This window comes from Brienomyrus brachyistius, chromosome 22 (assembly GCF_023856365.1).
Source record: "Brienomyrus brachyistius isolate T26 chromosome 22, BBRACH_0.4, whole genome shotgun sequence".
NCBI lineage: Eukaryota > Metazoa > Chordata > Actinopteri > Osteoglossiformes > Mormyridae > Brienomyrus > Brienomyrus brachyistius.
In genome coordinates this window covers 12,673,427-12,689,000 of record NC_064554.1, presented here as the reverse complement: position 1 = coordinate 12,689,000, position 15,574 = coordinate 12,673,427, and the positions used below count along the sequence as shown (strand labels likewise).

Below are 15,574 nucleotides of genomic sequence, written 5' to 3'. Positions count from 1 at the left end.
TAGGTGACATCAACCACCCTCCCCTCCCCCTGAGATCCAGCAAAACAAGGTATGTCCTGGAGGAGGGAGTGGGATTCACCTTAAAGCGCACTCATTCAGGCCTTTCCAATCTCCTGCCTGCTTCATCATCTCATCACTTTGTGCATGTCCCTGATAGCTAATGCTTGTATCCGCAGTAACCGACACAGTTAGGGTCGCCACTAAACCATTAAAGAACCTGCACCGTGTAACGCGGCAGTTCTGACTCATGCACTGAAGTGCTCACACGGAGACCATCATCATAGTTACAGCGGCGTGCCAGCGACAGGCCGTGTCTGATGCTGTTCCGCTGTCCCAGGATGCTTAGTTCCACGCGCCCCTGTTCTCTCACCTTCTGTCCTTCGCACTTGGCGGCTAACAGCTGTTGTTTGTGCACACGTCAGCCTGCACATCTCGTCTGCCCTGCCGGCGCCCTCGGGTTAACAGCTGCTGTCGACCCACTGTAAGTGCGGGGTGTGCTCTGATTGGATAATATCTAGTGACATCAAGTGTTTAAATTTGGAGCTCAGGATTGCCCCCTGCTGGTCGGCATCAGTCAAATCATGGAGTCATGAGGCAGGGAGAACCAGGAGCGTGGAAACGTGTGAAGGACAATGTAGCTGTTTGCTACCATGGGAACACTCCCCACCAACAAACGTGCACACGCACGCATACATGTCTCTCCCTCTTTTCACTCACCCATCTATGTCCTGGAAGTTGACGTTCACCTTCTTAGCTGACCCCAGGAGCTCTGGAAGAGAAGATAAAGGATTGACATAAGTATAGCTCAGACTGTCCAGTGGGGCTGCGAGGTGTCGGTGTATAAATGTCGGTAGTAACTTCGTTATTAACTTCATTCACTGAGGACACAGTTTCATCTAGAACAGCCTCTCTTGTTCATGTTTTAATTTGTACCTCTTGCAATATTGTAAACCTCCCGATGGTTAATATAATTATCATCTTTTAACAGGAAATTTCAGCTAAACATTACAATGTCATATTGTCGCTGTCCGATGAAAACCGCGCGTGTCCACTCTTTTGACGATTGCGACTTGCTATAGATGGGATATGCCAATTCTCCTCTGTCTGCTGATAGTGTCTGATAGGGAAACACGTTTTATTAAGTCATCTATTTAATTAGTATTTATGTTTGTACTAGGTAACATTTGTATAGTATATATATCACATTAGAAACGACCAGTAGTTTTAAGTGAAACATTCATTTCAAGTAGTAATAAACTGAAACCCAAATTATAGTTGTAAAGGAGCTATTCTTAGCTTGAAAACATCACTGAGATACAGTCTCATTGGGTGCTATTTAATCAGTAAAGCCTTTGCCACAACATAAAAGACCAAACATTAATGTTTACTATCCCTTTGGGAGTCAAGGACTACTATTGCTATTAACAGCAGAATGGGAAGAACAGAACTTAATGAGTCAGCCAAAAAAATTATGACAATGAAAAGCAAATGCCTGTGTAGAACATATGTTCACATATGCTAAACATTGCTTGTCAATACTTGTATGACACCAGTAATTTTTTACAGTATTAGGTAAGCAGCCCAAAACTTTCTGTGAGCACTGCAAGTTAATTTAAATCTGTTCACTGACAGCTGTGTAAAGACATATTTCTGTTTGGGTGTGAAGGAATTATGTGGTTTTGTTAGAAAATGAGAAAATGGATTTTTGGAAATACATGTTTTTCGTTGAAGGGTGGCAATATGCTTCACAGGTTTACCAAAGTAGAAATTTTTTACCAAATACCAAAGTTTATTCTCTTAAGCAGTGAAATGTGCATTTCTGTGCTTTGTATCCTGCCTTGTGGGTCTCTGCTGCTGCTGGCTGGTGCTTCAGTATATTTCCCAGTGAATGTTTTTCCCGCAGTTGGACTGGACCGGTCTTTACCTTTGTGTAACAGCTAAGATTCATGGGAAACTGACTGTTAGTAACTGGTCAAGGGGGAGCCCTTCTTTTAACATAAAAATGATATTAAAAAGACGTGCCCAATCCACTGTATGAGGAAAGTAGGTCAGAAAGAGCGGTGGCAGGAGGCTTATGCTGAGGATGAGATTAGAAAAAGTACTTGTAACTTATAGGTGAACATATTTTTCCTATAATTTACTGAAACTGAAAGCTGACGGTCAGAGGGTGCTGTTTTAAAAGCACAGGATCTCCAGTTCTTATGAAATCGATATGACAGACTCTGCAAGATACAGGAGCTGAGGCCACTCATATTATTTTAATCTTGGTAGCTCCCTGCAATAGGCGGTTGCCCCCCACTTCTCTCCAGATTGGTCCAGCTGCTCCATGGGTTGTGGGGCGGGGGGGTGAGGGGGGGGTACTGATAGGGCAGGATGCCAGTGAAGGGGGGGCCGGATGATAGAGCATGATTCTCATAGCCAAGATGGCTGAGTCTGCTCCCACCCGGACGACCTGGATCCCATGACTGAACGCAGCGTGTTTCCAGGAAATGCCAGACTGTGCTGGGGGGGTGAGGGGTGTGAGACAGGCCACCAAACTTCTACGTTTTCACGGCACGTTGGGTTCACCGTAGGAGGAGTGCGTGCAGACAGAGTGAACATAAATTGGGGTCACCCCACTGCTGTTCTGGGGCAGGCCTCTTTGAGAGGCCACTCGGCAGGGACTGAGATTTAATCCCATCAGAACTCCCCTCAAATGTGGCGGAAAAGGCGCTCGCTGAGTCTGGCTCTCATGCTGAGATTTTTAGTGCCGTCCGGGGCCCAAACCTTGGCTTTAGACATCAGCCCTCTTCCCGGTGCATCACCGCTTCTGGCTCCTTCTGGCCATACAACGAGGACTTCAAGTGTGGGAGCAGAACATCAGTAACAGACAGTAACTTCTTGTGAAGCAGGGCCCATTGTAGGATTTTTTAAGTTGAGGGGCATAAGAAGGGCCCATAATTCATAAAGACGGGCCAATTTTATCATTAGCCAATGATATGTTTTGAATTTTGTGAGTGACAGGGGAGGGGGGGCACTCCAGGGGCCAATCAGCTTTCAGCTGGATCCAGCATTCCCTTGGCCCCGTCTCTGTCTATGCCTCTGTTGTCAAGTCAACCATAGAAAACAAATTTCTTAAAAAAAAAAAATAAAAAAAAAAAGTAGGAGTGAAGATGGGGAGATGGAGACAGGTCGGGGGGGGGGGGGGGGGCAGCCCTCAGTGCCTCTGAGCTTCTCTATATACCCTTAGGGATTGGGGAGTGGGCATCATAACCCTGCCTTCTCTCTTAGTTACCCTCCTGAGACCCCCCATGGAGAATCCCCCACACAGGAGCAGGCGATGCAAAGACGTGTATCGTTTTACCTGCTAATGTGTTAAATATACACAGAAGTCAGGCTACTTAGTAATAATAATAATGACAGTATAATGGCGATGAAGAGTAATAGTGTGAAGATAGGAGAGGGGTATCCTGGAGATGAGGAACAAGGCCACAGAGACCTACTGCGGCACCAAAGCCCAGCTTCCACTGCGCACTGAGAAATTGCTCCCCGCCTTAGCAATTAATGCGAGTCGTAAAACAAAGCGAGGGGGCGCCGCTTGTTAATTAGGATTATGCAAACAAGCTGGAGTCAGAGCCGGGATGAGCCGGGAGGCTGCGGCGGTGCAGCCGGGCTGATGCGTCTTACGGTGGCTGAGCTCAGCTTTCCGAGGGCTTCCTGTACTGAAGCCGGGCTCTCCGGGAACGGGGACCCGTGACCCGTGACCATCAGGTACTTGCGGTGCAGACACACGTCGAGCATTTTTAAAGATCCCCCTGATCATATCCTCGCTGTTCTTTAACTCCGGGCTCTTCCAAATGGTCACCGCACATGGGGAAGCATGCACCCTGCCGTGAATTACATTTCCCATGAGCCTCAAAAGGAGTGCGCCATTCAGAAAGTGCATCCAGTGAATAGTCTGGGAATCCCAGTCTTTTGACGGCCTTACAATTCACTGAATTATTAATGTTGGCGCTTCCCTTTGCTGGGGATGCTGTGCAGCATCCTGGACTTGACCCTCCTACTAACATATAGGCTGATGCCCCCCCCCCGGTTAACCTGCCAGCTAATGTCCCTGACATCCCTGGGCTGACCCACTAGTGACCATCCTAGGCTTGGCCAGGGGTCCAGTAGAAATGCCTAACCCGTGCCAGCCACTAATGCCATGAGACTGGACGCTTCTACAGTTCCCACAGTGCTGGGCAGTGGAGTCCATGTCTGGTCCCTGTTGAGGGCTAATGGCAGGTGAGAGACAGGAAATCCCCCCTCCCCCACCCCTCCTCCCCGAATTCCACCACCTTCTCTCCCTCCATCTGGAGCCCTACATGGAAAACAATTAGTGCACTACCAGTTCAGCTCGGCCAGTGTCCTCTGATTCTGTCCCAGCTGGCTGTAACCCGGCCCTGCTGGCTTGGTTTGCCTGCCACCCCGGAGCCCCCCTGTCCCAACCCCCCACATACCCATCACTGCACCGTCAGTATAAAGGGAGCAGGAACGAGCCGCTTGGCATGATTAGTAAGGGCTGATCCAGCGTAGTAACGGTGGAGCTTACATAACAGGGCACACCTGCGCTCGCATTATTCACTGAGTCACGCCTTTCTTACGCCACGGAAGCTGGTACCAGCATCTGTGGCCTCATCCAGGTGCGGCCACCAGCGTTCCCTGCGAGAGACATGGAAATATCACTGCGTTGGAAAGCGCCGGGAGCTGTCTGAAGCTGGTAAGCGGCGCATGCATGATGGAGTGATAGGAGTGTGTGGGGCAGCATGGCCCTTTCTGCGACTGCTGGGCTTTCGGGGGTTCATGTGACCCTCTCCAGCAAATGAACATCTCGGTAACATCAAGGTGGCTCTGCGTGTTGGCTGACAGTGACAAAGTATGACTCTTAATGCAGACATGCAGACTCTTCGTTTAGCAGCGGGAGCTGGAACGAGTGGCGCGCAGGTGGCCAAATTAAGCCGACGTGAACATCGCTGACGTGCTGCACTGCCCGGCTGTCAGAGAGAGGACCGCAGCTAGGAGACCCACGTTTCATCCGTCTTCCTGTCTGTGCCTTCTTTCCAGGAAGAAAGCCATCTACTCTCTCCATGATGCTCTCCTCTGCGCTTCCCCCCTCTCCGCCACTGACCCCGGATCAGTTTGACAGAGCTCTGTGCTCATGATTACAGGATGATGCTGTTGGCCGAAGCGAACTGCTCAGGATACGGAGGAGCCATGGAGGATGTGTAAAGGAGACTCTGGCTTTCTGCATGAATATTTCAGCCTGTCACTCTGCTTATCTTTAGATTCCACAGATGAGGGCTGGAGGAGAAGAGATGAGGGGTGGTTGCTAGGCAACGAGCATCCTCTTGCTCTTCCTACACAACTGTGAACACCGCTGATCGCAGATTCCCTCTTCAGCAGGGACTCACGCACACACACACACACACACACACACTTTAGTAGAGATTCTTGGCCACTAACACACCCTCAACCATTCCGGCACAAGCGTTGCCACGGTGCTTGATCACATGTGAGGCAACAGCTTTGTGTAGAAAAAGAAGCCAATCACACAGGCGTGCGCTCACACATGCACACAAACACAATGAAGGTCTCAGCGACCATGTCCTTGGGATGCCACCCCCCACCCCCTCGTAACCACACATGGCCATACCTCTCCCCACACCTCCTACTGCACAGATACGAACGTGGCAACCAGGAAGCAGGTTAGTCAGTGTGTGGTTACCGGATTTCTTCTGTCTAAAGTAGTAGTTGAAGATAACGTGTAATTTTCCATGACTGCCGCGGTGATTGAGTGTGTACCATGATGCATTTCCAGCTGCTAACATGGTGTGGGGATGGCCTATATATGTACAACACTGCCCCCCCGAAACTGCCACCACATGAACTGTGGAGTAGAGAGACAGCAATGTGTGTAGAATGTGTCTGAAGGCAGGAGGGGCCCCGGCACCACCCCATGATTTCTAGCACCCAGTAGAGTGTCCATCAGAGGCAGAGTGAAGTACAGGTAGACAGTGAGCCACAGACAGATACAAACACACAGACAGAGATAGTGAGGCACAGATGGATACAATCAGAATCAGGTAGAGACAGTGAGGCACAGACGGATACAATCATACACAGACAGAGACAGTGAGGAACAGACGGGTACAATCACACAAAGACAGAGACAGTGAGCCACAGAAAGATACAATCATATACAGACAGAGACAGTGAGGCACAGATGGATACAATCATACACAGACAGAGACTGTGAAGTACAGATGGGTACAATCATACAGAGACAGAGACAATGAGGCACAGAAAGATACAATCATATACAGACAGAGACATTGAGGCACAGATGGATACAATCATACACAGACAGAGACTGTGAAGTACAGATGGGTACAATCATACAGAGACAGAGACAATGAGGCACAGAAAGATACAATCATACACAGACACTGAGCCACAGACAGATACAAACACACAGATAGAGATAGTGAGGCACAGATGGATACAATCACAATCAGGTAGAGACAGTGAGGCACAGACGGATACAATCATACACAGACAGAGACTGTGAAGTACAGATGGGTACAATCATACAGAGACAGAGACAATGAGGCACAGAAAGATACAATCATATACAGACAGAGACATTGAGGCACAGACGGATACAATCATACACAGACAGTGAGCCACAGACAGATACAAACACACAGACAGAGATAGTGAGGCACAGATGGATACAATCAGAATCAGGTAGAGACTATGGGGCACAGACGGAGGCAGTGAGGCACTGACAGATACAATCATACACAGACAGAGACAGTGAGGAACAGACGGATACAATCATACAAAGACAGAGACAATGAGCCACAGATGGGTACAATCATACAGAGACAGAGACAATGAGGCACAGAAAGATACAATCAGAATCAGGTAGAGACAGTGAGGCACAGATGGATACAATCATACACAGACAGAGACTGTGAAGTACAGACGGGTACAATTATACACAGAGAGAGACAGTGAGGAACAGACGGATACAATCATACACAGATAGAGACTGTGAAGTACAGATGGGTACAATCATACAGAGACAGAGACAATGAGGCACAGAAAGATACAATCATATACAGACAGAGACACTGAGGCACAGACGGATACAATCATACACAGACAGTGAGCCACAGACAGATACAAACACACAGACAGAGATAGTGAGGCACAGATGGATACAATCAGAATCAGGTAGAGACTATGGGGCACAGACGGATACAATCATACAGAGGCAGTGAGGCACTGACAGATACAATCATACACAGACAGAGATTGTGAGGTATAGACGGGTACAATCATACAGAGACAGTGAGGAACAGACGGATACAATCATACAGAGACAGTGAGCCACAGACGGATACAATCATACACAGACAGAGAGGAACAGACGGATACAATCATACACAGACAGAGACTGTGAAGTACAGATGGGTACAATCATACAGAGACAGAGACAATGAGGCACAGAAAGATACAATCATATACAGACAGAGACATTGAGGCACAGACGGATACAATCATACACAGACAGTGAGCCACAGACAGATACAAACACACAGACAGAGATAGTGAGGCACAGATGGATACAATCAGAATCAGGTAGAGACAGTGAGGCACAGACGGATACAATCATACACAGACAGAGACTGTGAAGTACAGATGGGTACAATCATACAGAGACAGAGACAATGAGGCACAGAAAGATACAATCATATACAGACAGAGACATTGAGGCACAGACGGATACAATCATACACAGACAGTGAGCCACAGACAGATACAAACACACAGACAGAGATAGTGAGGCACAGATGGATACAATCAGAATCAGGTAGAGACTATGGGGCACAGACGGATACAATCATACAGAGGCAGTGAGGCACTGACAGATACAATCATACACAGACAGAGATTGTGAGGTATAGACGGGTACAATCATACAGAGACAGTGAGGAACAGACGGATACAATCATACAAAGACAGAGACAGTGAGCCACAGACGGATACAATCATACACAGACAGAGACAGTGAGGAACAGACGGATACAATCATACACAGACAGAGACAGTGAGGCACAGACGGATACAATCACACAAAGACAGAGACTGTGAAGTACAGACGGGTACAATCATACACAGACAGAGACTGTGAAGTACAGACGGGTACAATCATACACAGACAGAGACTGTGAAGTACAGACGGGTACAATCATACACAGACAGAGACTGTGAAGTACAGACGGGTACAATCAGACACAGACAGAGACAGTGAAGAACAGACGGATACAATCACACAAAGACAGAGACCGTGAGGCACAGAAAGATACAATCATACACAAACAGAGACACTGAGGCACAGACGGGTACAATCATACACAGACAGAGACAGTGAGGCACAGACGGATACAGTCATACACAGACAGAGACAGTGAGGAACAGATGGATACAATCACACAAAGACAGAGACAGTGAGACACAGAAAGATACAATCATGCACATGCAGAGACACTGAGGCACAGACGGATACAATCATACACAGACAGTGAGCCACAGACAGATACAAACACACAGACAGAGACAGTGAGGCACAGATGGATACGATCAGACACAGGTAGACACAGTGAAACACAGACAGATGCAGTGAGGTACAGACAGAGAGAGTGAGGCACAGACTGACAATGAGGACACTGACTGCTGGCTTCCAAAGTGTGAAAGAAGAAAGGGCGGAAGGCTATGGGCCTGGATGACATCAATTACAAACTACTCAGAGACTGTGCTGATCAATTCTGCACATTTTCAACCTCAGTGTAATTCTGGAGAGAGTCCCAACCCTGTGAAAGATCTCCTGTGTGGTTCCTGTCCCCAAGACTACACATCTCATGGAGCCCAGTCACTTTAGACCAGTAGCTCTGACATCGTACATGGAAAAGATTGTTCTCAACCACCTTTGACATCTGGTGAGCGGTGAGCTGGACCCCCTTCAGTTCACGTATAGACCGGGTATCAGCGTGGAGGATGCGATCATCTTCCTGCTCCATCTCTTTCTCACCTGGAGAGCACTGGGGGCACTGTGAGAGCCACGTTCCTTGACTTTTCCAGTGCCTTCAACACAATACACTGCTGAGGGAGAAGCTGGAAAAAACAGGTGTGGATTGCCATCTGGCTGCATGGATCACCAACTACCTCACTAACAGACCACAGTATGTGAAACTTCACAATTGCATGTCTGATGTGGTAGACTGCAGCACGGGGACTTCCATTTCACACTGTTCACATCAGACTTCAGACAAAACACAGACAGCTGTCACCATCAGAACAGCCACTGTCAGATGTATATCAAAGGGGAACCAAGTGGAACACAGGGAGGTCATCGGCAACTTTGTCGAATGGTGTAGAAGGAACTATCTCCTGATAAACGCCAATAAGACAAAGGAGATGGTAACTGACTTCCACCGCAAGGTGACTCCGTCTGCACCGGTGACCATTCAGGGAGTGGAGGTAGAGGTTGTGTTGGTCTACAAATACCTGGATGTTCACATCAATAACAAACTGGACTGGTCACACAATACAGATACAAGATACAGGTACAAGGAGGGCCAGAGTCATCTCCACCTACTGTGAAGACTGAGGTCTTTCAGAGTGTGCAGAACACTGATAAGGTCTGCTATATTGTTTGTGGTGGTCTGCTGGGGACGCGGGAGCTCAGAGAGGGACAGGAAGAGATTGAACAAGTTGGACAGGAGCGCTGGCTCTGTCCTGGGTTGCTCTTTGGACTTGGTGGGTGAGAAGAGGATGTTGGCCAAATTTACATCCTTTAGGGAGAATCCCTCTCAACCCCTGCATGAGACAGTAAGGGTATTACGAAGCTCCTTCAGCACCAGACAACTTCATTCAACATGCAAGAAGGAACGCTTCCGCTGGTCCCTCATTTCTTCCGCAATCAGATTCCAGAACACCTCGGTCAGCTAAAGCTCACAAATTACATGACTGTTCTGTACATTGTGCAAAATCCACTGCATTTATATGTAACTTGTATCGGCGCAATATCTGATTCTGTGTTTGGGTCATCCAAATTTGTAATTGTGTGCATCTTAGCTTATTCCTACAAAATAATGTGACACAACACTGCAAGCACCAGTATGTCAATTTTGCTCTCCCTTTATATATAAAAAGAAGGCAGGTTTCTGGGAGACCCTCTAGGTCAGCTGTTCAAACCCAGGTGTGAGGACTCTTCAGCCAATCAGTCCTATAAGTAAGATAAGTAGGTAGTTGCAGCTAAAACCAGCACACACAACGGCCCTTTCTGGGTAAGATTGGCCACCCCTGCACTACAACTGTAAAACACACAGCCCACCCTTTCAAAGCTATTTTAAGGTGCAGTTCTACAGTGGCCCTGTGAGAGGCACTAGTGAGTTTGGCCGATTCCCCACATTTGTGTAGATCATGACGCGCAGCATGCTGCTGCCGGCCAAGAATACACCTACGCGGCCTCCCCCACCACCCACGGGCCTAGCTATTGTGTGGGGGCTGTTAGAAAGACCCTTCACCTTGCCATGCGAGTAGAGGGGGGAGTGGAAACTGGTAGGAGGCGAGGAACTAAGCAGAGCTGTGCTGGATCTGGGTGGCCCCTCTCCTGCACACATGCAGACTTGTAGCCATACATTCATACTAGGACCTTAGTAGCACAAGACACTCTCTCTGTCATTTGATTTCCTGGATGAAGTACGTGAAACCTGCAGCTTTTTCGGATGATTCGCTAGCTCCTTAACCAGTTTGTCACCTGCTTGTTGCACAAAGAAATGTCCTATAAAATGTCCTCCTAATTCGGCAAGCTGCAATGACATTGCAACGACTATTGCAGACATTGCAATGACTGAATCCACAAAGGTCAAAAATGACAGCATTAAATAAAAACAGATGTGCTTTAATATGTTCACTGTCCCCCCCCCCTAATTTAACGGGATTATTTAACAGGGCACACTCACACTTGGCCTGGTAGCCTTATACAGTGCCTGAGCACAATTTCACCCCTCCCCCCATTCCCCCCCTGGTTTACGATCATACATACACTTTCGTCATCACTGTGCAACTTTTTTGTTGAAGAAAACACTAAGCGATGCGCACCATGGTTTAGGACACACTATTATTTCTTGTATACTATTTTAACGCACTATTTAGTGTGTTGGTGTCAGAATTTGGATGCAGCCACCGGGAGGAAAGCGCTAATGCACAGCAGAACAGAATTCGTGATTAACGTCCTCATTTTGTGGCTTTTTTGGAGTCGTTTTGGTCATGATGACGCACACAGATTTATCAAGTATGCAAAGCAGCGATTTTTATTCATTTGTGTTGCACCAGTAGGAAGATAGTCTCACATTTTACCAAATATCTCTGAGTTTGGGCAGATTAGTGTTGCACGGGATACTGGCACTGAAAAGTTATCGTGGCACTGCATTTTTGAAAAGTTGTTTGGCATTGCATTTCTTTAGTACTGGTACTAATTATACTATTACAGACATTGCTAATGCTATATATCACTAACCACTGAAAGAGAACCGTGGGCTCAATATGTAGGGACCACTGCCTAAACTGAATTATACCCTATGTCAGAATTGCACGCATCGTGCTACATAGAATATTAAAATATTTTCTGTTCACTATTTTTTTTTTTTATAGAGTTTGATCCCGGAAGAAAAATGGTCTAACCGTTTACGTGCTTGCATGTTTTTTTTTTAAATTTGCCAGCACAGTGCCCTGTCAAAATCCATATAAGAAATCGTATCCATACTGCCCCCCCCCCCTCCCCAGCCCCCAATGCTCTCTTTACAACAACAAAAAATATGGGATCTGTACAGCCTACCTAGTTCTTTACCTCCAGGCCTGGTTCATGTATAGTGCACATGTGCGCATGTGTGTGCCATCTTTGACGTCATGTCTGTGTTCTGTACCCGGGCACGGATAACGATCACGCTGCATCTGTACTGTGCCCAAGTCCGACTAATCATGCTCCGGTATACTTCTTCAAGCAGGCCAGGGCATGGCATAGAGTGATCACACTAGCCAATCATACTGGACTTCCGGAGTCATACATACTTGGGCAGAGTATGGATTGGCTAGTATGTGTACACACTCAGATACCCCTTGTATGAGACCCAGTTCCGCCACTGACCACTGTAAAAAAAAAATCATTTCGTTCCTGGAACCAAGCTCCATTGTTGAGATTAGATGTAATCGGCACTGCTGCCCTCTCCGGTCCATTTCTGGGGCGAGACGGCGCACAGGCGGCCTCCTGCGGTCGACCCAGTTGCTGAGCAGAGGCCCAGATGTGCGCTGCCGGAACCAGAAAGAGGCCGTCGATAATTAAATCAGGAAATGAAACTTGGTTCTGGGCTGTACTTTGGCTGCATAGAGCGGGAGTTGGGCTGGGAGAGGAAGTCCAGAAAAGAAGCAAGATAGTGAAGACCAAGCAGAACTCCAGCTATTCACACTCCCGCCCAGTGAAATCCCCACAGACGTTTACTGAGACCATATGTCAGGCGGCGCGTTCCAGCGAGGACCGACTCAGGGTCGAAACGTCGCCATATGGCATTTATAAACGTTATTGCAGGGTAACCAGGTGCATGAGGGCACAAGAAGGTTGCCTTTTAACGTGATCCAAGCTGACAGTTTTGTGGCGCCCTGCCAGGGTGCATGTTAAATGCAGGGGGTGGGGCATATAATATGTAAATGAGGGGCTTCACTTGACAACCTGATTAGGCTGGGAGGGGAGACTCTTTCTCTGCAGTATGTTGTTTTGGAGTCTTACTCATGGTCTGAGCTGTGTGTAGGTGTTTTTTTACCCAAGGGACAGTGGGGGGGGAGGGTGTTAAATCTCCCAAACTGGATTAATTTGATGCTTGTTCTCTGTTGTTATGGTGGGTTGCCTGTGTTTGGAAGTCAGGAGCATGTCTTCCTGTAATTCATCGTGCAAACTGCAAGGTGAGCAGAGGGCACTTGGGGGCTCGTCGTGGTTTGTGGTACGGGGTGGGTTTCTTTTAAAAAACAACGGGGTCAGGGCAGGGCAGTGATCAACACTACAAGTAAATAAGGGGGCAGCTGTGGAGAATGAGAGAAATTCAAATTCAGCCGAGGCTGTCTGGGGAGCACGGCATGGTCTGTTTGACAAGAACACAAAGTGGGACAAGACAATTAGTGCCTTATTCAGGAAACGACGGGCAGGTGAATCTACATAGTACCCCCATGGCCTAAATCTTCCTCAAAAACAAGGCAGGCTCCACATCACCCAGGGGTACTCTCTGGTCCCTCTTTTAATGCCACGCTCGTGTCCCACGTCGCCATGAGTCAGCATGTCTTTGGATAGGGGCAAATGGCATGCCTGAGGAATCGCGGCGAGAGGCTGACTCATAATTAAATAGGCTCTGGATGTTTTTAAAAGGGTCAGCGAAATATCCAAAGCTTGTTCGCTTAACCCGGCAAGGCACTCCATCATCACGTGCTACAGCAAATACACTCCATCATCACGTGCTACAGCAAATACACTCCATCATCACGTGCTACAGCAAATACACTCCATCATCACGTGCTACAGCAAATACACTCCATCATCACGTGCTACAGCAAATACACTCCATCATCACGTGCTACAGCAAATACACTCCATCATCACGTGCTAAAGCAAATATGGCAAATCTGATTACGGCTGAAGTATTCCTGGCAAATGTGACCCCTGTCACCATGAATCACTTTTCATCACCTGACGTGGCTCGGTGGAAGGCTACTGGATGCAGACAGGATGGGCCCCTGGCCAAAGGAAACAGGAAAACGTCACACTGCTGCCACTGTCACATGACAGGGTGGGATGTCAGAGCTCATCTACTAGAAGGCTCTAGGCTGATCACACAGAGGCTTGATGGGATGCACTGACCCTGTTGCAGCTGGAACACCATCTAAAAGGAGGGCGGGGCATAACTGCCATGATATATGATGCTTTGTGGCTAGAGGATGTGTGCATGACATTTGCATGATGGCATGACCCTGGCCCCACCTCCTCATCTGGCTAACTGGTGAAACTGTGATAGAACTCCCCTATTGGGTCAACCTCAGCCGGGAGCGCATTTCTAGGGTCACAGTACAGAGCGTGTGTCACCTGGGAGCAGGGAAATGGGTCGAGTGCGTCATCCTGTGAGCGTCCGTGAAACGGGGAGCGCACAAATGTGTCGTTGCTGGGGCCGTGTTACTGCACAGCTTCCCAGGTGGTCATCACACAGACGCTCACAGCCAACAAACGGCACAGCACTCAGGGTTGCTATGGGAAGGAGTATCCATGGTTACAGTTGTGTTCTTTTGATCTATAGCCGAGATAAAAATTCAGTGAAATGCTGACAACCACAATCACAACATCTAAATGTTCGAAGCCCCATTTCCAAGCCAACGGAGCCCTGAAACCCCAAATTACTAGACTGTGACCTATTAGCTTTGCATCTGAATCGTAGCTATAGTGAATCGTAGCTGAAAGACAGAGTGCTCCTTTAAAAATGTCAAAACATTTAGCATGGGGTGTGTAACCAGTGAGATTCACAGTATAGGGTAAGTTTCCCAAAAGCATATTTGTAAACAATAGGGTGACCAGATAATCCATGTCAGGGAGGACACAATGAACTAGGACAGGATTTTTAAAATACCATTTTAATTGACAGAACCTGGATCTCAGTTAAGCGTGAGTTTTTGCTGAGTGCTGATTGGTCAGTCTCCTATAATCATGCATATGCCACTAATGTTAATGTGTAACAGCTGGATGAGTTTTTCAATCAAACCAGTCAAAACACAAGAAGAAGTGAGCTAATTAGCCAAGCACAGGTGCCTCACTCAGTTTTAAAGTAGTTTGCAAAACCTGCAGTAGCTTGAAGTGTCGTCCCTGACATGCATTATCTGGTCAGCCTAGTTAACAACATTAGCAATTTACATAGCTAGAACCATGCAACTGAATGGAATGGAATGGAAACAAATGGGAGCTTTTGGGAAACGTACCCACAGCCGAGTGTTTTACACTCTTTGGTAAGGCCTTGAGAGCTGGAAGACCAGAGTGGGTGTGATTATTGTCCCTTGTGAATCACACACTGGATTAACCCACTTTCCATTGGTTTGTCAGTTGGCTCCTGTTAGGTTACGTCTAGGCAGCTGGTTTCAAAGCCTCATTTCTCTAAATACTCCTTTTTATCCAGTGCCCCACTGTCCTTGGAAAATCAGCTTGAGAGATAAAAACAACCATGGAGTGCTAAAGAACAACCCAATGCACTCAAGGCTCTCCTGAGGATGGGGGGGCAAATAGTATGGAGTAACAAGGTTGGACTTTGTGGCCCTTGGCCCAAGTGGGAAGGCCAACTTCAAGCCGAGCCAAGGTAGTTCCAGGGTAAACAATCACAACATTATGGTCAGATGAAATCATCTGAGGCAATAATGCGAGCGATCTCACGAAAAAAAAACAAGACAGACCACGGTGCAATCAGTG

The 15,574-nt window shown here is 47.5% G+C and overlaps 1 protein-coding gene and 1 long non-coding RNA gene across 11 annotated transcripts in view; one reads left to right on the top strand and one right to left on the bottom strand.

Annotated features, from left to right (window-relative positions):
* Positions 1-15,574, bottom strand: part of LOC125717470 (caskin-1-like) — a 54,622-nt gene that overhangs the window by 24,382 nt on the left and 14,666 nt on the right. For all 10 annotated transcript variants that reach the window (XM_048990421.1, XM_048990423.1, XM_048990422.1 and 7 more), the window contains exon 2: positions 718-769. In XM_048990421.1, the coding sequence (XP_048846378.1) occupies positions 718-769 (52 nt within the window). The remainder of the gene's footprint in view (positions 1-717; positions 770-15,574) is intronic.
* Positions 4,527-7,440, top strand: LOC125717472 (uncharacterized). The gene is made up of 3 exons (XR_007384548.1): positions 4,527-4,738; positions 5,083-6,765; positions 7,258-7,440. It is a non-coding gene; the product is annotated as an uncharacterized LOC125717472 (long non-coding RNA).